At 51.0% G+C, this 23,041-nt stretch overlaps 2 protein-coding genes across 2 annotated transcripts in view; both read right to left on the reverse strand.

Annotated features, from left to right (window-relative positions):
* Positions 1-4,784, reverse strand: part of TNNI3K (TNNI3 interacting kinase) — a 29,008-nt gene extending 24,224 nt beyond the window's left edge. The window contains exons 1-3 of the mRNA XM_056497207.1: positions 4,658-4,784; positions 3,962-4,070; positions 2,225-2,310 (exon numbers count right to left, since the gene is read on the reverse strand). Coding sequence (XP_056353182.1) covers positions 2,225-2,310; positions 3,962-4,070; positions 4,658-4,697 — 235 coding nt within the window. The 5' untranslated portion in view covers positions 4,698-4,784. The remainder of the gene's footprint in view (positions 1-2,224; positions 2,311-3,961; positions 4,071-4,657) is intronic.
* A 5,083-nt stretch (positions 4,785-9,867) lies between these two features.
* Positions 9,868-14,249, reverse strand: FPGT (fucose-1-phosphate guanylyltransferase). Its single transcript, XM_056497208.1, has 4 exons — positions 14,114-14,249; positions 13,718-13,885; positions 12,107-12,199; positions 9,868-11,342 (listed from the first exon to the last, which is right to left on the reverse strand). Exons 1-4 carry the CDS (start codon positions 14,181-14,183, stop codon positions 9,892-9,894), a joined length of 1,782 nt encoding a protein of 593 aa, XP_056353183.1. The 5' UTR covers positions 14,184-14,249; the 3' UTR covers positions 9,868-9,891.
* Positions 14,250-23,041: the final 8,792 nt, after the last annotated feature.

The following is a 23,041-nucleotide window of genomic DNA, read 5'->3' on the forward strand; positions in this document are numbered from 1 at the left end:
GGCACCTCTGGCTCCTCTGGCACCTCTGGCACCTCTGGCTCCTTTGGCTCCTCAGTCTCTGAGCTCTTTCCCCCCAGAACTGCAGCCCTGCTCTCCCTGCCCAGCACATCCTCACAAGGATGGACATTTGGGGAGAGCTCGTGTGGGTGCATCAGGGGGTCCAGGCTTTGCTCTGACCTTGCTGATGCACAGTGAATAAATGCAGGAACTCAATCAATGCCTCTGGATACCTGTGACAGTAACCAAGGCCAGGGTCAGATCCAGCAGCTCTTGCCCTGCTCCAGGTGCTCACAAACCAATAATCAGAGTGTGTTTTCTTAAACCCCCTCCCAGCTGCCCCAAGTCTCTGATGCTCCCTTGCACTGGTGCCATCTTTGGATCTTGCACTCAGAAATGACAAATAAAGATCCACGTGGCTTCAGGAGTGCAGCACCAGGCTGCTCCTCATGGGGAGCATCCAGGATGGATAAAACCATTTATGCAGCACTTTGCACAGCTGAAACCTCAGGGTAAAAGTCTCTTTGCCTCTCTCAGCCAATTTCTGCTGAAAATTGCAGAACAAGAGCAAAGCAAGGGCATGAACACCTTGGAGAGGACAACAGAGCAGCCGAGCAGGTCCAGGGGAGAATCCCCCATCAGAATGTTTTTATGAGCACCCCAGAGCACATCTTGCCCTCCTCCCTTGTTATTCTGATCTGGGAAAAGCCCTCTCAGCTGATGTTTGTCACTAAAGCATTCCAGTTATTCTTCTTTTAATCAATGGGAAATAAAATGCAGATGTTTTCACTAGAGCAGGAAAGCTGGTGGTGTAAATGCAGCAAAGTGCTGCCACAAGGTCCCTGTGCTGGAGCTGAGCCAGGGGCAGAATCCAGAAATGTGGAGCCAGAAATGCCCTGAGATGAGCTGGGATTGAGGAGTGCACACAGGAGCAATTCTGCATGAGTTTGGTTTTTAATATTAATACATTGTAATGCTAATGAGAAAGTTTTTGTGTTTAAGGGCTTTTGGCCTTTTGAATATATGAATATTTTAACTGTAAATGTGAACAAAGGCATCAGTACTAAAGTAAACAAATATTAAAATAGCTATAATCCTATAAATTTAAATTTAAAAAAAATCCCAGCTGCCCCCCAAAAAAATAACAAAAAACAAAAAACCCGCTCTTGTCAAATATAAAAAAAGTTTTTGTTTAAACTGCTATAATCCTTAAAATGTATCCCATAAATTAATAGTTAATATATAAGTTAATATAGTTAATAAGTTAATATAAGTTAATATAGTTCTCAATAATAGTTGTAAAAAAACTGTTAGTAAAAAAATAATTTACATAATAATCAAATTTCCATTCTCCCAAATAACTAATCAATATTACATTAAGGCCACAAAAAACCTGTTTCTTGTATAAAAATCTCCATAAACTAAAGAGAAAAGTCTCCTCTTCCAAGTAAATTAATAAAAGACTATTTTAGAAATAGAAAACTAAATTGTTTCTATACTTGATTGGTGTGAAAAAAGAAGAAGTTGTGGAGAAAAAAAATCTTAAAATTTTATTCTGATTCTTGTTTCTTTTTAGATTATTTTTATAGGGTTTTTTTTTATTTATTCTGATTCTTTTTTCATTATAGTTTGTAATAATAAAAGAAATAAAAAAATTTTTCTTTGTACCCTTTACAGCTTAAGCCTATTTTGCCTTCCTCCTAAACTTATGTCACCACAAAAAGCAAGTCAGCAGTTGCAGTAAGTAGACCAGGGATTTAGTCAACAGGAAACCCAGCACACAGGTGAGAGAGTTAACTCAGAACAGGTGAGAGAGTTAACCCAGCACACAGGTGGGAGGGTTAACTCAGCACACAGGTGGGAGAGTTAACCCAGAACAGGTGAGAGAGTTAACCCAGAATAGGTGAGAGAGTTAACCCAGCACACAGGTGAGAGAGTTAACCCAGAACAGGTGAGAGAGTTAACTCAGAACAGGTGAGAGTTAACCCAGCACAGGTGAGAGAGTTAACCCAGCACAGGTGAGAGAGTTAACTCAGAACAGGTGAGAGAGTTAACCCAGCACACAGGTGGGAGAGTTAACTCAGAACAGGTGGGAGAGTTAACCCAGCACAGGTGAGAGAGTTAACCCAGCACACAGGTGGGAGGGTTAACCCAGAACAGGTGGGAGAGTTAACCCAGCACACAGGTGAGTATTTTAAGCAGAAAATGAGGAGATGGCAGCACCAACCCCCGCAGAGGCAGCAGAGGTGCAGCAGGGACAGCCCGGCCGGCGTGCGGAAACTCAGGTTCACCCTGCAGAACTTCTCCTGTGAGCTGCAAGGGAAGGGACAGGTCACTGCTGGGAACTCTGCAGCTCCTGGGAGCCCTCCTGAACACATGGAACCCTCCTGAGACACATTTCATCAAATGTGATCCTCCTGAGACACATTTCACTGCAGAACTTCTCCTGCGAGCTGCAAGGGAAGGGACAGGGCACTGCTGGAGCTGCACAGCTCCTAGGAACCCTCCTGAGACACATTTCATCAAATGTGATCCTCCTGGGAGAATGGCACCATGGAGCCCTCCTAAGACACATTTCACTGCAGAACTTCTCCTGCGAGCTGCAAGGGAAGGTACAGGGCACTGCTGGAACTCTGCAGCTCCTGGGAACCCTCCTGAAACACATTTCATCAAATGTGATCCTCCTGAGACACATTTCACTGCAGAACTTCTCCTGAGAGCTGCAAGGGAAGGGACAGGTCACTGTGGGGCTGCACAGCTCCTGGGAACCCTCCTGAAACACAATTCATCAAATGTGATCCTTCTGAAACACATTTCACTGCAGAACTTCTCCTGAGAGCTGCAAGGGAAGGGACAGGGCACTGCTGGAGCTGCACAGCTCCTAGGAACCCTCCTGAGACACATTTCATCAAATGTGATCCTCCTGGGAGAATGGCACCATGGAGCCCTCCTAAGACACATTTCACTGCAGAACTTCTCCTGCGAGCTGCAAGGGAAGGTACAGGGCACTGCTGGAGCTGCACAGCTCCTGGGAACCCTCCGGAACACATGGAACCCTCCTGAGACACATTTCATCAAATGTGATCCTCCTGGGAGAATGGCACCATGGAGCCCTCCTAAGACACATTTCACTGCAGAACTTCTCCTGTGAACTGCAAGGGAAGGGACAGGTCACTGCTGGGAACTCTTCTGAACACATGGAACCCTCCTGAAACACATTTCATCAAATGTGATCCTCCTGAGACACATTTCACTGCAGAACTTCTCCTGCAAGCTGCAAGGGAAAGTACAGGTCACTGTGGGGCTGCACAGCTCCTGGGAACTCTCCTGAACACATGGAACCCTCCTGAGACACATTTCATCAAATGTGATCCTTCTGAAACACATTTCACTGCAGAACAACTTCTGCGAGCTGCAACGGAAGGGACAGGGCACTGCTGGGAACTCTGCAATCTGCTGGGAACCCTCCTGAACACAGGGAACCCTCCTGAGAGAATGGCACCATGGAATCCTCCTGAAACACATTTCATCAAATGTGATCCTCCTGGGGGAATGGCACCATGGAATCCTCCTGAAACACATTTCATCAAATGTGATCCTCCTGGGGGAATGGCACCATGGAATCCTCCTGAAACACATTTCATCAAATGTGATCCTCCTGGGGGAATGGCACCATGGAATCCTCCTGAAACACACTTCATCAAATGTGATCCTCCTGGGAGAGTGGCACCCTGGAACCCTCCTGGGACACGTTGGTGTTTGCAGTAAAACCCTGCCATTAACCAGCAGCCCCTAACTTGGCTCTGTGCTGTGGCTCTGCCCAGCACCCTGAGGATGCATTCCCAAAAATAGACAGGAGGAGCACACATTCCCCAGGGGAGGAGCTGCCCACACAGAGCACCTGGACCTGCCCACACTGACAGCAAACTGGAAGCAGTCAGGAAGCACCCACAGAGCACCGTACCTGAACACCTGCTTCAGCTCTGCCAGCTCCTCCTCCTGCATCTGCAGGTCGTCCTCCAGCCTCTCCCTGACTGTGGCATAGGATTCAGCAACCTTCTTCTTCCATTCATCTGCAACATACACTCCCAACTGGTACAACACTTCAAAGCACAAAAACCAGCATGCCCCAGGCACCAAAACACCCGATTTTTGAACATCCAGTTGTACAATTTTGTATATGTTCCTATTAAAGTTTAAAGTATTACAGCTTTTAAATTGTTCCTGCTGCAGCCAATACAGAAACATATTCAAGGATTTCAGAGACAGTGCATATGCATGAATCCACACCAGAAATATTGTAATATTAAATAATACTCAAGAGGAAACTTAAAGTTCAGGTTACATTTGTTAGCTCTTTTTTCCTCAACAGACACACAGCAAATACATGTTGGAGATTTAAAGGTTTTTTTTTTCATGAAGTTTGAGTTAAATCAACATAGTATACAAGTTACTATGATCTTAAATAATTACCCAAATACATTTAGTTTAGTAGCTCTTTTGGCATGTCTTCTTTCACAGCCTGTACCTGGGTTAAGTCAAGAACAATACCTGAGCCTTGACCTCAAGGGTAAACAGGAATGAGTTATCCCCTGAAACAGCATTTCTCCTTGCCAGGGATGGATGGCACCACACCTGTGGAAAAAGTGACATTAGTTACCCGTGCAAGTCTGGCTTGGTCTGGATTTATAATTTCCCATTTCTCCAATGTATCTTCTTTGTTTCAGCAGAGTTCTTGCAGCAATGTGATTCCCTGTTCAGGGGCAGTGACAGTCCTGCTGAAAAACACTTGTGATAGTGTCTGGCTAAAAATAATCTCTGTGCCCAGAGGAATGTCATGCAACAATAGCCTGGCTGAAGTCACAGAACAGCCACTCAGCTGGCTGGAAAACCTGCTCATTCCCAAAAAAACCTGCCCCATCTCCGGGACCCTCCAGGCAGAGGGAGGAGGGGATTTGGGAAGTGAAACAACCAGCAGCTTCTACTGATTTTGTAGGGAACAGAGAACTGAGGCAGCTGAGTGCCAGGTGTCCTGTGAGGGTCCCCAGGGAGTGCAGGAGGATCCCAGGGAGTGCAGGGGGTCCCCAGGGAGTGCAGGGGTCCCCAGGGAGTGCAGGGGGGTCCCTAAAGAGTGCAGGAGGATCCCAGGGAATGCAGGGGTCCCCAAGGAGTGCAGGGGGTCCCCAGGGAGTGCAGGGGGGTCCCTAAAGAGTGCAGGAGGATCCCAGGGAATGCAGGGGTCCCCAAGGAGTGCAGGGGGTCCCCAGGGAGTGCAGGGGGGTCCCTAAAGAGTGCAGGAGGATCCCAGGGAATGCAGGGGTCCCTAAAGAGTGCAGGGGGTCCCCAAGGAGTGCAGGAGGACCCCAGGGAATGCAGGGGTCCCCAAGGAGTGCAGGGGGTCCCCAGGGAGTGTAGGGGTCCCCAGAGGTCCCCCCTCCGAGGCCAGGGGTGACTGCAGCTCACACCCCCGACACAGGTATGGCACTCAGGAAGGGCAATACACAATTCAAAGTGAAATGCAAATACACACATAAATATTGATATTCCTGTATTGTATCATGTATGGTGGCTGACCTTGGCAGCTGCTCTGTGTGTGAGTTCTCCTCCCAGGGAAGGGCTCAGGCAAGCAGACACGTCAGGAGAACAGCCAGCCCTGAAACTGCTGCTCGCTGCATCCCACCGAGCAGCCCGGCTGCCCTGGAGCTCCTGTCCCTGCAGCCTGTCCCTGCACCTGCACATTTACACAAACACAAGCACCTGCTTCACAGGAGTCTGAACTGCTGTGACAAGGGACCCTGAGACGTTTGACAGTGACTTGCAGGAAGGCACCAGCCTGGCAACTGATTCCCACATCCAGTCACCAAACAACTGGGAGGGCTGGGCTTTCAAATGTCCTTCCCAGGAGGGTTTACAGCAGCTAGGCTTTTGAGATTATTTCAAATTGATCAGAAGATATCCACAATTAACACAAACCCCCAGTTATCAATTACTTGAGGAAGTTGTAAGTTGTTCCCGTGTACTTCACTGCCATTCTGGTGACATCCAGGTGTGTCCCAGGAGATGTGTGCCAAAAGACAAGAGTGTTTCAGAGGAAAGCAGAGGAGCTCTGTGGGCCTGGAAGGGAGCAGATGTGTGCAGGGTGTGCAGTGTGTGCAGTGTGTGCAGTGCAGTGTGTGCAGAGTGTGCAGTGTGTGCAGTGCAGTGTGTGCAGTGTGTGCAGTGCAGAGTGTGCAGTGTTTGTGTGCAGTGTTTGTGTGCAGTGTTTGTGTGCAGTGTGTGCAGTGTGTGCAGTGTGTGCAGTGCAGAGTGTGCAGAGTGTGCAGTGTGTGCAGTGCAGTGTGTGCAGTGTGTGCAGTGCAGAGTGTGCAGTGTTTGTGTGCAGAGTGTGCAGTGTTTGTGTGCAGTGTTTGTGTGCAGTGTGTGCAGTGTGTGCAGTGAAGTGTGTGCAGTGTGTGCAGTGTGTGCAGTGTGTGCAGTGCAGAGTGTGCAGTGTTTGTGTGCAGTGTGTGCAGCACATGGGCAGAGTGCACAGCAGCACCGTGCTGTTATTTTGCTCTCACAGGAGATGTGTGCCGAAAGACAGGAGTGTTTCAGCGAAAAGCAGAGGAGCTCTGTGGGCCTGGAAGGGAGCAGGAGATGTGTGCAGAGTGTGCAGAGTGTGCAGTGTGTGCAGTGTTTGTGTGCAGTGTTTGTGTGCAGTGTGTGCAGCACATGGGCAGAGTGCACAGCAGCACTGTGCTCTCTCTCCAAGCTCTGGCAGCAGAGAAGAGCTGTGGGATGAGAAGAGGCTGGAGCTCTGAGCTGGAGCAAACCCACCTGACAAGGCTCTGCATTGCTCTGCAGATCCAGCTGGTGCTTGCAGCTCACTTCTCTCCCCAGCTCCCTAATCATTCTGGCACACATCCCTCTCAGCTGTGTTTTTATTTCAGCTGCCCTCCCTGGAGCTCTTTGTTAAGTGGCCAGTCCCTCAGACTGGTTTCCTGCACCAGGTCACAGAAATGACCCCTCTCAGGTTTCAGCACAGGGCTGAACCTCTGAGCACAGCACTGCCCAAGGCATTCAGGAAATCACTGCAGTCATGTTCATCGTGAGCCCCAGTACTGTACTACACAGCAAAACTAATTCAGTAAAGAAAGCTGACAAGAAAAAAGTCATTAAAAGCTCATCTTGAGTTTGTTTGAGATTGCACTGAATTGCATTTCAGGACAGAGGGAGCAATGATCTAGAGGACACACAACATTGCACCCACCTGGGGAACTCAGAGATGAACCAAACCAAGCTCTAGGTCTCAGCAGAGCAGTCCCAGCTGCAGAGCCCCTGTGTGCTGGCACTCTCATGACTGCAGGAAAACCACAGCCCACGGTGCCGTGCTGGTCTGAGAACCTGCTGCTGGAAACCAGCAGCCCCCAGCTCTGGCCTTGCTGTGAAGCTTTACTGGGTGGCTTGCACAGTTTCCCAGTTTCCTTGGGACACACTTACCCCAGCTGGCTGCTGAGAAAATTGTTGTCATCTACATGAACAGCAGACTGTGCAATACAGAGTTGTAAATGCAATACAGATAAAATACATACACAGACTGAATATATCAGCCTTGGATTGTTATTATTATTGCCAGGAAGGCTCTGCTCTGCAGGCTCTTTGATTTTAATAAGATGTACTCACACTGCAACATGATCCTTGCTGTAAGGACTGCAGTTTGTTACAGCTAAAAATGTACACACTTCATAAACAGCTGCAGTGCAGAGAACTGCAGGATCAAAGAAGCATTTGCACTGAAAAAAGCCCTCCCAGACCATCCAGCCCAACCATTCCCCTGGCACTGCCAAGGCCCCACTAACCTGCCTCCAAGTGTCCCATCCATGTGGCTTTCAAATCCCTCCATATGGGACAATCATTAATACAGCTCTCTACAAATAAAAGGTGTATTGTAATGTTCCTCACAACCTTTTGCATTAACCTTGATTGCAGTTCAGAAATGAAGAATGGTACATCACCAGACATTCCCACACCTGTGCAGTAAATCCACTCACCCTGCTGTTATCCAGGGCTAATATTGACCAAAATCTGCCTCTCAGTTTGAGACAGGAAAGTTCAGAGTAAGAGGAAAGCACAGGCTGACACAGACTGAAAGCAGTGCAATGTTTCTTGCCTGGTAAATCTATGCTTATTCCACCACAACAGATTCTTTTTCATTAAAACCTTTGCCTTAAGATCTGACCTGGGGGCTAATGCACTAGTCCATGGCTACCACCAGGATGGCTCTCCTTTTTTTTGTCCTGGGATTCACACTGCTCCCTATACCCACCACAGCCTCTCCCACAAGTTGTCTCTTTGCCCAAATCTTATGTGCCAGAAACAAACCCACTTCCTATTTTTATCCAGTTTGCTTTCACTGATGAAATCAATACCTGATACTCAGGAAATTCAGAACAAATGCAATTGCAACAGGATGCAGTTCCTGTTACCAAACACTCAGAGAACTCTCCCAGCAGCACAGCAACCCTCAGCAAAGCCTGTGCCAAACAAAGTCTGTGTCAAACATGTTTCCCCTAAAATCTTTTGTGTAACAACAGATGAATAAATAATGCAAACAGGATGATAGACAAATGACAACTCCATGCTCTATGCCTACTTCCACTTTGACTTTATCTTGGACTTGAGTGTTCCCAAACCTATGGCTTCCATTGTTTAACTACATTAACAACATTTCATTGACTTTTAGACTTCTATTAGCTCAGAAATTTCTATTCCTTTGAAGGAATTCCCAGCCTCCATGTTTAATTTGTCTGTGTTTCCAGGTTTATTAATGAAGCAGAAGCTGGTGCAGGTTAAAGCAGGGTGGGTGATGCCCAGGGGATGCCATTCTGCTGCCTGGCAGGTGGCACAGGAAAGGTGCCATTTGGGATTTCAGTCCCAGGGAGATAAACACTGTCATCATGAGACACTACATAAAACATGAGACCCCACAGAGACACTCAGGAGAAAAAGAGGCACCATGTTTACAGCCAAATCACACTGGTGTACACACAGCATGCTGCTAAAACCAGATTTGTGTCTGGAGCTGCATTCAGGGCATCTACAGGAGGAGTTAAATATGAGCTTCATCTGCAGAGGGGCAGAGCTGCTCTCACACTGTGGTGCCTCTCACAACCCCTCTGCTTTTTGCTCTGCTCCACCAAGGACTGCAGCAGTTCAGTGTGGAGAAAGACAAAATGCTGCTCTTTGCATGGCACACATCACTAATCCATGGGCAACAGGGAGCTGGCAGCTTCTCCAGCACACTGACTGCCAGCCTCCAGCAACTCCCAGTAAAAAAATAAATCAGTGTCTTGTGGCAGGTGATGACCCCAGGGCTAGGAGCCACAAGGGGAAGAATAATCTCTCTTGCCAATCTTTATTCCTCTAATGAAAAACAGGAAGGGATTAAAAAAAAGAGAAAAATTTATTAATGCCTAAGACAAGGTGCCTTGAATTAAAAGCACTTCTAATCATTTTACCTCTACCTAACTGAAACTGTACTGTAAAATGGCAGCATGAAAAGAGAGAAACCTAAGTTGTGTTATTCCATGTTGCTGGAATTAATATTCTACTCTTTAAAAGCTTTTAAAGCAGTTTTCAGCCAAACAGACAATTTTTTCTGTATGATATCCTGGCAAAGACTGTAAGACATAACATGTAACCCACAAAATGTCACCAATTAGTGTTTTCAGATCTGAAATATTTCCCTACATTATCAAAAGAACAGTTTATCTGCATTTGATGCTTTATTAATGTTATGCAATTTCTTCATTTCTACTTCAATGAGATCAGAGAAGAGATCTGTGTACTTTTCCCTTAGGATTCTTACAAGCTGGGAAGTAATCAATCATCCACAAATGAAAACAAGAGATTTATTCAAGTACTGTTTGTTCTATAATCAGACTTCTCTTTTTGTCTTTGTAGGCAGATTTCATCATAAATTTGCTTCCTAAACTTCAGCATGTCTTGCACATCTTTGTAGGTGAGCATTTCTTCAACAGACAAAAGCTGGAAGCCACTCAGTGTGAAAGGTGACTTGTGCAGCACAGAATTCAGCATGTTCAGTGACACCCTAACTGATTCACTCCGAGTAGAACAGACAGGGAAAATCCTGGCAGTCCACAGCCCCAGATGTGTGTCCTTGCTGGAGAAGAGCTGGTCTGAAGCCTCTATGCTCCAGAGGCCAAGGCATTCTGGTAAGCTGGCTCCAAAAAACTGGAGGGAGTGCAGATCTGCCAGTGACTTCACAGTCTTCTTCAAGTCATCGGCCACACCGAACACCATGGTGACAAACTCCACCTGACCAGAGATTTTCACACTCACTGAACTCAGGAAGCAGCTGGAGGGTATGTGTGCACTGGAGTTGATGCAGGAGCCACTGACAATGCAGCCCTTCCCCACATGGGCCCCAGCCCCAATCCTGCAGTGCTCGATGACAGAGCCAGGCCCCAGCACGCAGCCGGGCTCCAGCACGCTCTGGATGATGCTCAGCCCGCCCGAGCTCCTGGCTGTGCCTGGCAAGATGCTGAAGGCCACAGGCTGCAAGCCCAGCTCAAAGCTCAGCTTGCTCTGAGCAGTGAGATGGAGCAGGTACTCCTGAGCAGTGCCAATGTGGTAGAAGTGGGAGTTGGTGAGCACAATGACGTTGAGGGGGGTGCCCCGCAGGAGGGAGTACAGCTGCTGCCGCACTGCCACCAGCCCTGAGCCCTCCCTGCAGTCATTGCTGCTGCTCCTGGTGTAATCTGGAGTGGCTCCGGGCCCCAGGGCCTGCAGAAAGTCCCCATAGGCATCTATCTCACAGCACAGGGTGCCCATCTGCTTGTAGAAGAGCAGCAGCTGCCTGGCAGTGCCCTGGTCCATGTAGAACACGCTGTCTGTGTACACACACTGCGAGCCCCCCTGGCTCCCAGGGCAGCTGGGCTGAGGGCCATTCCCCCTCAGGAACACTGCCCCACTCTGCTGCATGGTCTGCAGGGAGGGCTTGTGCAGGAAACGATGGCAGGCCCCATACTGCAGCCCCCCCTTCCCCGAGAGGCTGCTGGGATCCAGCACGAACACCCCGTGGGTGGTCCCCACTGCCAGCTCGGAGGGGTGGGCCAGGGCAGTGAAGCCAGCCTTGTCAAAGGTGATGCTCTCTGTGGCTGCAGTGCTGTACAGCTCGATGTCGTCCGAGCACGAGACGAGCACCCCCGGTGCCATGTGCTGGGGGAAGTCCATGTACATGGCCAGCTTCAGCTCCAGCATCTGCCACACGGGGCAGCCCAGCGGCAGCGCCGTGAAGATCTTGCCCAGGGCACTGGCACTTGGCAAACGCTGGCTGTAACCACCTGGGAAAAGACTTTTAGTTACACAGAGACACTGCACAGAAGTGAGCAAAAACCCACACCTAGGCAGCTACTGCACAGGTACACAAAAGCATTAAACACCTCTTGGCTTGGGCATACACCAACCCCAGAGCAGATCTGACCTCATGCCCAAACCCAGCCTGCCTTACACAGCTCCTACTGAAACTGTGATGGACTGTGTCATCTTCCTGTTTCAGAGCTGGCACTGAAGTGACAGAACAAACACCACCTGCCTTCTGCTTGGAGGAGAACCCCCACATTCCTGATGGGAATTTTAAGGCAGAGATTAGTCAGAAAGGCAGTGGTTTGGTCACAACACCTGTATCACTTGGTTTCTTTCTCCTCTGCAGAACTGATGTTCTTCCACATCTGGAAGTGGCCTGGCCCAGTGGATAAAAAGGGGAGTATTCAGCCAATCCAGAGGTCCCCTGAGGGAGGCTTGTGTTCCTTACATGGATATTTCAAGGCAGAAACTTAAATCCCACCTGTGAATCACACCTTTCTCACATCCCACCTGTGAATCACACCTTTCTCACTGGATGAGCACCCTCAGTGCTGAGAAGAAATGCTGAAGTGACAGTAACATCTTGCAAGCACCCATCTAACTGCAAACCATCAGACACACGGGTTACTTGCCTCAAGGAACTGCATTTCGGAACTCCAGCTCCTCTGCCATTTTATTATTTTGAGGAAGAAAAAAAGGAAAAGGTATCATTTTAGAGCAAACCATATAAAACTGGATTTACCAGAATGGATTAGCAGCACAGTGAAGGAAGTCCACTGATCACCATACTGCTCTTCCAAGCACCGAAGAGCATGAAGAGTTGATCCACCATTTCCTAAAGAAAAAGAGTTTTAGTGTCTGTGAGTAACGCCTGCTCTGACAGGTGAGGTGTAGTGGTGCTCAGACAGAGATGGGATAGTCCTTCTAGTGTCTCATGGCTGGTAAGATCATGCACAGAAGCTGATCCCAGTCCCTCTGGAAGCCTGTGCTTTCTGAGCAGACAGCTCCAGGGAAAACTGTGTGAAACCCTCCCAGGCACCTCCTCACCAGCCCCACCAGCTGAAGCATTTGATCAATTACACAGGCCTTACCTCAGCCACAAAAAACAGCTTCTGGAAGAAACAAGCCACATAAAATCCTACTAATGGGTGTATGCAGTGCTCAGAAGCACTTCTGGCATGTACAATATGGAAATAAGGAAGATTTGGGATCTAAGGAAATGGTTTGAGATATTTTATGTGCTCCTACAACTTAAAATTGCCAGATTCCTGAGAACTAGTCTCTGCATATTACTCTGTACTGCAGATAATACCAAAATTACTTAACTTTGTATATCAAAGGAAACAGGAATTAAGAATTACAGGATGTTATTACGAGCAATGAGACCAGTTTAACATCACCACTGGGCAGTGTACTAAAACACAAACTGTTTAAATAACCAGATGAAGGTAAGTGTGAATAGTGCTATCCCATATCCCAGGACACCTGTGAGCTGAGCCCCGACTGGGGCCGGCTGGACCCGCACCCCCGGCCCCACGCACCGATCCCAATCCCGACCCCGCGCACCGACCCGCTCCCGGCCCCGCGTACCGATCCCGATCCCGGCCCCGCACACTGATCCCGATCCCGGCCCCGGCCCCAAGCACCGATCCCGATCCCGGCCCCACGCACCGATCCCGGCCCCAAGCACCGATCCCGATCCCGGCCCCACGCACCGATCCCGGCCCCAAGCACCGATCCCGGCTCCACGCACCGATCCCGGCCCCACGCACCGATCCCGGCCCCGCGCACCGATCCCGGCCCCACGCACCGATCCCGGCCCCGCGCACCGATCCCGATCCCGGCCCCGCGCACCGATCCCGATCCCGGCCCCGCACACTGACCCGATCCCGGCCCCACGCACCGATCCCGATCCCGATCCCGGCTCCACGCACCGATCCCGATCCCGGCCCCATGCACCGATCCCGATCCCGGCCCCGCGCACCGATCCCGGCCCCACGCACCGATCCCGATCCCGGCCCCGGCCCCAAGCACCGATCCCGATCCCGGCCCCGCGCACCGATCCCGGCTCCACGCACCGATCCCGATCCCGACCCCACGCACCGATCCCGATCCCGGCCCCGGCCCCACGCACCGATCCCGATCCCGGCCCCGGCCCCAAGCACCGATCCCGATCCCGGCCCCACGCACCGATCCCGGCTCCACGCACCGATCCCGATCCCGACCCCACGCACCGATCCCGATCCCGGCCCCGGCCCCAAGCACCGATCCCGATCCCGGCCCCAAGCACCGATCCCGGCTCCACGCACCGATCCCGGCTCCACGCACTGATCCCGCTCCCGGCCCCACGCACCGATCCTGGGCCCCGGCGGGTCGGCGCACACCAGGTACCGCACCCCGCGGGGCAGCTGCCCCCGCCGCAGCTTCTCCTCCAGCTGCTCCCGGAACGCGCCCGCCTGCGCCTCGTCCGCCGCCGTCAGCACCACCGCGTCCCACAGCTCGCCGGGCCGGGCGGCCGCGCCTGCGGGAAGGCACCGATCAGCTTCGGCCTGAGGGAAGCGGCACCGATCCGCTTCGGCCTCAGCCTGAGGGGAACGGCACCGATCAGCCCCGGCCTGCGGGAACGGCACCGGTCAGCTTCGGTCTGAGGGAACGGCACCGATCAGCCCCGGCCTACGGGAACGGCCCCGCTCGGCTCCGCGGGCCGCCCCAGCCCATCCCGGCCCCAGCCCGGCCCATCCCGCCGCACCTCGCAGCGCCGCGAACCGCTCCAGCCGCCGGGCCGTCTGCTCCCGCCGCTCCGCGCTGCGCTGCCCCATGGCCGCGGAACGACGAGCCCGGAGCGCGGAGCGGCCCGGAAACAGCGGCGGGGCCGGGGCGGAGCGGAGCGCTCGGGACCGCCCGGCCGGGCGGGGCTGGGGCGGGGCTGGGGCGGCTCTGCCGGGCTGGGAGCGGAGCTGGGGCGGTTCTGCTGGGCTGAGAGCGGCTCTGCGGGGCCGGGCTCGGAGCGGGGCTGGGGCGGCTCTGGGGCGGCTCTGCTGGGCTAGGAGCGGCTCTGCGGGGCCGGGCTCGGAGCGGGGCTGGGGCGGCTCTCGGAGCCGGGCTCGGAGAGGCTCTGCCGGGCTGGGGCGGGGCTGGGGCGGTTCTGCCGGGCTGGGAGCGGGGCTGGGGCGGCTCTGGGGCGGCTCTGCCGGGCTGGGAGCGGAGCTGGGGCGGTTCTGCTGGGCTGAGAGCGGCTCTGCGGGGCCGGGCTCGGAGCGGGGCTGGGGCGGCTCTGGGGCGGCTCTGCCGGGCTGTGAGCGGAGCTGCGGGGCCGGGCTCGGAGAGGCTCTGCCGGGCTCGGAGCGGGGCTGGGGCGGCTCTCGGAGCAGGGCTGGGGCGGCTCTGCCGGGCTGGGGCGGCTCTGGGGCGGCTCTGCCGGGCTGTGAGCGGAGCTGCGGGGCGGGGCTCGGAGCGGGAGCGGCTCGGGGGCAGCTCCGAGCACTCACCGTGGGTAGGGACGGTTCCCGGTTTGTAAATGCGGCGAGGAGCAGAGCCCGACCGGCAGCCGCACTCAGTTCTCAGCCCGCCCTGCCGGGCTCGGAGCGGGGCTGGGGGCGGCTCTGCCGGGCTGGGAGCGGGAGCAGCTCCGGGCACTCACCGGTGGGTAGGGACGGTTCCCGGTTTGTAAATCGGGCGAGGAGCAGAGCCCGACCGGCAGCCGCACTCCGTTCTCAGCCCGCCCTGCCGGGGCTGTCCGGCCGCACCGCAGCGCTCGGGGCAGCGGAGCCGAGCCCAGCGCGGGGCACTGTGGACTGCTGGCCCGTCTTCTCTGCAAGAGAAAATTGCCGGGACTTTATCCACAACAGCGCTCCTGTCATCTGTGGACATTGTGCATATGTTCGCCAGTAGGGCTAGAAAATTATGCAATCCAAAGTCGTTGATTTTAGCTTTTTTTTTTTTTTTTTTTAATTATTGCTTTTTGTAACTTTTCGTAGCTCCCTTTTCGTAGTATTTTTGCATTTTTGTAATTTTAAAATGCTTTAATGATTATTATAAAAATTAAGACAGTAGCTAGGGACGTAGGGCAATCACAAGCCAGTTAGGTAGCTGATAGTGAGTAGGGACAGGACTTATTATTTCATAACCCGTCAATTACCACCCGATTTGAACCAATTTACCGGATTGGTCCAAGGTGGACGGGCCACCTTTGCTTAACCCCGAAAAGGCTTCTCCAGCTGAAGGTTTTCCCCTCTGCGGTCCCTGCCTCGGATATTGTGGGTTTTGATCTGCGGGTTCTGTTTGTACTCAGTCTGTCGAGATGACAGATACCAAATGCAGTCGGAGGGTATGAAGGCTTTGCCGTGATAAGATCTCATTATACACAAATCTTACAATAAAAAGTAGCTGTAAAAGCACAATAGGAGCTACTGAGGAAAAAAGGATTTTTGAAGTTTAAAAAAAGTACGTAAATCCATAGTTTTTTTTGTGATTGTAAAGCGCTGACAGAGAAGATTAAAGAAAAAACGAAGAACGCTGCAGAGCGCTTTGTCAGTGTGAGGCTGTGATGCGGGTGATAACAGCGCTAATCAGAGCAGTGCGCAGCGCGAAGGTCCTTCCATCCTTCCCTGTGCTCTGCAGTCACTGCACTGAGGGCGATGGTCTCTGCTGGAGCCTCTGCTGGAGCCGCAGCTCTGCTCTTTGGGGCTGAGTTCCCACTGCTGGCAGCGGTGCTGCCGCCAGTGCAGCCCCCCCGAGCCTTTCTCCTGCCCGGAGCCCGGACCGGCCGGGCTGTGCCGATCTCTGCCGTGCTGGGTCTGGGATGTCCCCACTCCGCGGGGTGGCACTGCGCTCCTCACTGAATTACCGAAATACGAGCATTGCTCTAATACCGACACTCAACTGTGACGGACAAAAGACTCTAACGGTTTAAAGTTACAAAGTGTGTGTTTATTCAGCGTGAGGTAACCCTCTAATAGCACTGCACAATCACAGGTGATCACAGAGTCTATCTATTGGCAAAGGATTCAAACAAATACATATTCATAATAACAGCCCCTCCCATCCCCCCTTCCCATGGTAATTATCTTGAATAGCTGTTAAGCATTGATTGACTTCTTAAATTAAGTCTGGGGTCGTTTTTTGGGGAGGAGTCTTAAAAGGAGGAAGTAAGGCGAGTCTTCCTCACCCTGAACTCTTGACCTTTCAATACAAATGATTTCTGGGGACAGTCCAGTTTTCCAAAGAATGGGTTCTGGTTGCATTGTCTGTGTTTCTCACTAGTTTCACCTTTTCCCATTGTAAGCGCAGCTGAGCAAACATGAAATGACAGACAATCAATTATTTAAGTTTCAGATAACTACTCCCTCCTAACTTTTAATTGTTTTCAGCAAGGTACCTAAAATCCCAATTTTCTAAGATCAGTGTTCCATGACACGGCCGCACAGCGCTGGCTCCTCGCCGGTGTCGGGATCACACAGAACACAGCTCACTGCACAGCCATCCCTCCGCTCGCTGGGCTGCATAATGCGGTATAAAACGAGCACAGAAATAAAACAAGCACAGCATTTGTTCTGAGCACGGTTATCGCACCGAATTCCCTCAAACCGTGTGAGGAAGAGGTTCCCTCCCCTGCGGTGTGAGCAGTGACCTGAGCCGCCGGTGGGAGAGCCCGAGTCCCTCCGACACCGCAGATGGAAAACGCTCGAGCTCCGAGTATTTATGGAAGCTGAGATTTGATGTCATTTTTGTAATCTAAGCTCTTGCAGAGGCACAGTGAGAAACTGCTTGTTCTCAGCAGTGATGGACCTGTAACACCAGACCTGCTGCTCAGCTTTGCCTGGCTTAAATAGCAACAAAAAATAGCTACTAAAGTAAAGTCTGTGATTTAGCTGAGATTTCCTGTAATCCCACCCAGAACAGTAAATATCTGGTATTTCAAGGGGAATTAAATGCGTTGGTAAGTGCTGTGAGTCTGTGCTCTTACTGGTCCTTTTTCTTAGAACTAGATTTTAAATGCTGCATAAAAACCAGGAGGAAATGCCTACGTGGTTCAGCTGGCAAAAATAAAGAGGTGTGGTGCTGAGCTGTGCCATGCAGGAAGAATTTCTCCAGGGAAAGGTGCTCAGGGCTTGGCGGGGGCTGCCAGCGAGGGTTGGAGTGCCCATCCCTGGGGATGACACTGAGTGTCCTGGGCTGGGACAGGGCGGGGATGGGGCACAGGGTGGGCTCGGGGGTCCTGGAGCTGGCACTGAGCGTTTTGGGCTGGGGACGGGGCGGGGATGGGGCACAGGATGGGCTCGGGGGGGACACTGAGTGTCCTGGGCTGGGACAGGGTGGGGATGGGCACAGGGTGGGATCAGGGGCACAGGGTGGGCTCGGGGGTCCTGGAGGTGGCACTGAGCGTTTTGGGCTGAGGACAGGGTGGGGATGGGGCACAGGATGGAGCACAGGATGGGGCACAGGATGGGCTCGGGGGTGACACTGAGTGTCCTGGGCTGGGGACAGGATGGGGATGGGGCTCAGGATGGGCTCAGGGGCTCAGGGTGGGCTGGGGGGCCCTGCAGGCGATTTCCAGCCCCACTGCTGCTGTGACTCTGTGCCCAGGCCCGGCAGAGCGCGGCCCCGCTCCCTTCCCATGGACGGCTTCTCCCTCCCTCCCTCCCTCCCTCCATCCCTTCATCCCTCCCTCCCTCCCTCCCTCCCTCCCTCCTTCCCTCCTTCCCTCCTTCCCTCCATCCCTCCATCCCTTCATCCCTCCCTCCATCCCTCCCTCCCTCCCTCCCCGCCTGGCACAGCCCCTGCTCCCGGCTGCCAGCGCTCATTAGTGCTGGCTCGGCTTGATTAGTTCCCCAGTTCTCACACATGCAGTTACTTATGGCCTGGGTTTATTTTGCATAAATTATCTGTGTGTCCGTGCCACAGTGGAAATGTCCCTGCTGCATGCCGGTGGCCAGGTCAGCTCATGGAAAAATAACTGACATGTGTTGTCATTTGTATAAATGTATATTAACACCACACTCTTACACTGGTAGTATCATAAAAAGAGGGATACAATTCAGAACATTTGCCTGTAAATAACCTTTCCCTCCCTAAAATTAGTCTTTCTGGGTAGAAGAAATTATTTTTTTAGTAATACATAATTTGATAAAAAAGCTTTCACAAAAATAGAGATGAAACATTTCATAAACATTTTATTAAAGTCATATGTAAGGAAAATGTTAAGTATTTTCTAAGCACATCAGCTGTGTCTGTGCTGGGCTTAGTTACCTGTCAAAGGTAATATCTGCAATTTATTGGAGACAAAGCAATTGAAACTCTTAGCAGAAGATAAATGATCTTTTTAGCCAGAGTATAGAGTCCATAATTACAGTGGGAAACAGATTAGGAAAAATAGCATTCCATCATTTCTCCTGTTTGACATTTGCAGAAGTTCAGGGTATTTATTTAATATTTAAACAGCCCATCTCAGAAATGTTTCCAGTGTTTGATGTGGTTGAGCACTTCCCTGACACCTTCATCACTCACCCAGATTATTTCTGTGGGCACAGATACAACATTTCAAGATTCTGTCTTTTTATCTGCTGTGTGTTTGTACCCGGACAGTTTGTTAAACTGCTAATGAGTCCCACGGGGCAGCATGTTGGAATTAAACAGACATTGATACCTGCTGGAAATAAATTTAAAAAGCCCAGAGAGAAGTCTCTCTCTCCCCATATATGAACAGTCTGAAGCTGTGCTGTCCCATTCTGGGTGGGTTTGAAACGAAAGAGGAGAGATCTAGAGTGGAGACTGGGGACAAATAGCTCCCTGGCAGGGTGGGCAGGGCTGGCACAGGGTGCCAGAGCAGCTGTGGTGCCCCTGACCCCTGGAATGTCCCAGGCCAGGCTGGACACTGGGGTTGGAGCAGCTGGGCACTGGGAGGTGTCCCTGCCTGGCACAGGGCAGTGGGATGAGCCTGAAGGTCCTTCCCAACCCAAACCTGCCTGGGATTCTGTATTCTGTAGGGTTTTTGAGAGCACTGAACTGTGGGTTTGGTTATTCTCTCCAGGAGATGGCACCATCCATTCAGTCTTCTTTTAACAAACCAACCCCAGCAGAATCTTCAAGTCATATGGAGGAAACACTTGCAGAAGTGCAATGTGTTATCCTCCCCACGCTGTGTACAAGTTTCTATTTCTGACACAATCTCCAAATATTTGATAACTATTACTCCTGCAGATGAGTCCTTGAGAAATGGCTGGTGAGAAGCAGAGTGGAGGAGCTCAGTGGGAAGACTCCAGTGAGTGCTCAGCGTGGGAGGAAGTCTCTGTTTCTGGCTGCTGTGTGTTTTTTGGGTCTGAGACATGAAGAGCAAGGCAGGGGTATGGGGCTGGTGTGTTCCCGTGGGTGCAGGAGGTCCTGGAGCCCAGACTTCACACTGACAGTGATGGTATCAAATCCTGGTTTCAGTAGGATTGATGGGATTGCATCCAAGTTCCCTGATAACAAATGTACCTTAGAAATGTTTCATTTTTGGTTTTGGTGGGGTTTTTTTTCCTTGTTTGTTTGGGTTTTTTTTTTAATGTTTGGGATTGTTCTTTGCTGTTTGAGCCACCTGAGGGTGTCCCTTGGGTGGTGGCCTCGTGCTGGGGTCCAGCTGGGAGCTGGCTCAGCCCCAGGACCCACCTGGCCCCAGCCTGGGGCACCCTGAGCAGGGCTGGTGCTGGAGCTGGGGGGTTGTGGGGGTTCTATTGCTGGTTGGACTGTCAGGACAGACTCAGGAGCTCTCTATTTTCTGTTCTTCAGGTTTGTGGTTTATTATGAGGGTGTGGGTGTGAGAGAGAGTGTGGAGCATGGAGAGTAAGAGAGTAAGAGATAAGAGCAAGGGAGTAAGAGAGAACTTAGATTAGAGATTTCCCATTTACAATACAATAAGAATTCTTCTACAATGAATATTCTAATTTCCAATAACCAATCTAACACAATATACTAATTTCCTAATATTTGCATGCAACCTATAGGAACTACTCAATTCCCATGTTTTCTGGCTTTCTGATCTGTAACCCTTATCTTCAGACCTTTCCTGCCAGCCTTGGGACAGGATGTCTGTTGGTTCTTTGGTGTTTGTGGCATTTGGCATCATCTAAACAAAGGGAGAGGCCTCAAACCTTCACATGGCTGTTTTCAGCTTCTATATCAAAATATGCCAACATCTCTATTTCATCTCTTGTTCCAGAACTACTTGCTAGGCACTGATAAGATTTCTCTGTTCCCTCCCCAGCAGGGGGTTCTGTGAATCCCTCCAGGAGGAATCAGGGGGCAGAGGTAGCTCCTGGCAGCCCCAGCACCTGCATGGAAATGGGGCTTGTACCAAACCTGGCTTTGCACTCCCAGGTGTGCTCCCTGAGCAGTGATGCTGATGCAGGAGGACAGGAATGATTATTTTGTTCTGCTCCTGGCAGCAGCATCAATATTCTGATTTTCTGTTCATTCCCAGCACTTTCCCTTTCCAATGCTGCACTTTTTTCCCTTAACACATTGCTTTTGTTTCTGTTGCACTTATTTGTTATAAACACATTATTGTCTATTGGTTCACAAATGTCCTTTGGGAATTTTTGCTTCAAAGGCAGGGAAGGGAACAGGGAGAGGTTTTCTTCTGCTTTTGGAACTGGCCAGTGCTGCTGGAGCCTGTGTGGGACAGCAAAGCTCACTGAGCTCTTCTGGGCAATTTCTCTGATGAATTAGGTACAAACTGACTTTTTTCTTTCAGAGTCAGGCATCTGTGTGTAGTCCCAATTACATTTTTCCCCTCTAACCCATTTTTATTCAAGTTGCTGCCAAGGGCAGCTGTGACCATGTTCTCCTTCCATTGCTGCCATACAGAGGGGATCTGCTATAATTATTGTTTAACTGAGCTTTTCAAAAGTGAAAGTGTCAGAACCTGTATTGGCCAGGTGTGCTGGCTTTGGCCAGGCTGGAATGTGCCTCTGCCTCACCTGCTGTGCAGGGCAGGACAAGGCAAAGGGCATTTCACACCTTCTGCATTGCCCCTTTATCTGAAATCCAATTAATCCTGCCTCGTGTGTGCCCAGCAGAGGAGATGAGTCATTGTCCGTGGGCAGACACGTGGGAACACTTCCACAGCATCTCCTTTTCCCTCTAAAAGCAGAAAAAAGCAGAGAGAATAACAAATAATTCCCTCTCTCCATTCCTGTCTTTAACAAAACTCTAACGAAGCAGTGCTGGAATGGGCAGGGACCTGTCAGAAGTGTGATTAAACCTCCCTGTGTCACCTGGGCACTGAACGAGCCCTGAGCTTCCCTTCTGGGTACGTGACCTCACCGGCAGCTCTCAGTGCTTTTTACCAAGACTGGAAGGAGTGGCTTTCTGAAGGATGGGGAATGTGCCCAAGAGTGGCTCTGAGAGGAGAAAAGCAAATGTCCAAAGAGCTGCTGTTGGTTGTGTGGGCATCCAGGAGTGTGAGAACTTCAGTGTTTGTTGTCCCTGAGCCCTTCTTTATCACCCAGATTTAGTCCCCTAAACATTTCTGCTCAGTAAAAATAGGAAGAATGTTAACAATTACCTTTTAGATGCAAAAAATGGGTGCTTGATATTTTTTTTTTTTATCTTTATCACCTCCTTAAAGGAAGAAGTAAAGACATGAGGAGCCTCTGGCAGCCAGGGAAGGAACTGAAGATCCCCAAAGATTTTTTAATGTGGTTCTAAAGAGATTCCAGACACTGCAAAAGAGCAAAGCCCTTTCTATAGTGCAGCAAAAAATAAATATTTTAAGGGATTTAAGTGTATTTAACATAAAACCTGTAGACTTATAAGAATCTAATCATTACAATCATTAAAAGTCCACGATTGTTAATATCAGAAACGAAATGCTAAAACCAAATGATATCTATAAATTGGATAGGATCATACATATTTCATAGGACACATTACACTGCAAAATAAGTTGTCATGTAGCCATGGCAATGACTTTTCAGTTGCCCTTTTTGATGCCTTAATGCACTGCTCTGCATGTTTCAGTGTCAGTGCTCTGGCCATGCCCAGCACTCAGGGGCTCCAGCTGGGAGGGAACAGAAAGTGAAATTATGGGGCTGAGTGTTCACGTGGATGGAGAGATGGGGCTGGGGGCAAGGCAGGTCTGGGGCTGGGGGGGCTGGATAGATGGGGGGGCTGGAGAGATGGGGCTGGGGGCTGGGGGGGGCTGGATGGATGGTGCTGGGGGCACAGACAGGTCCTGGGGGCTGGGGGGGCTGGGGGAAGGTCCTGGGGGCTGGATGGATGGTGCTGGGGGCGGGGGAAGGTCCTGGGGCTGGGGGGCTGCAGGAGCTGGGCAGCAGCCAGGGGATCACCGTGCACACACCAGAGCTCACACAGCACAGGAAATGGGTTTGTTAGACAGAGATGGTCCGTGCCCGTGTCCCTCCTATGAAGGAACTTTTCAGAGTGTAATGGAAGCACCAAGGCCAGTATTGACTCCCCAGTTCAGTTCCAGGCCAGGGGAGTACAAATGGGATTGTTAAAGGCCATGGGGTCCTCCTGGTGTCTTGTTCTGAACAGGAAATCTGTCTGTAACAAAAAAAAAAAAATAAAAATAAGGGCATTCTGGAATATATTTAAAGGTAATAATATTTTATAGATAACCCCTTCCTCTCTCATATTGTGGCTGTCTACTTTTATTTTGAGTGTTCTCTTTGATTCC

This window comes from Oenanthe melanoleuca, chromosome 8 (assembly GCF_029582105.1).
Source record: "Oenanthe melanoleuca isolate GR-GAL-2019-014 chromosome 8, OMel1.0, whole genome shotgun sequence".
Classification (NCBI taxonomy): domain Eukaryota; kingdom Metazoa; phylum Chordata; class Aves; order Passeriformes; family Muscicapidae; genus Oenanthe; species Oenanthe melanoleuca.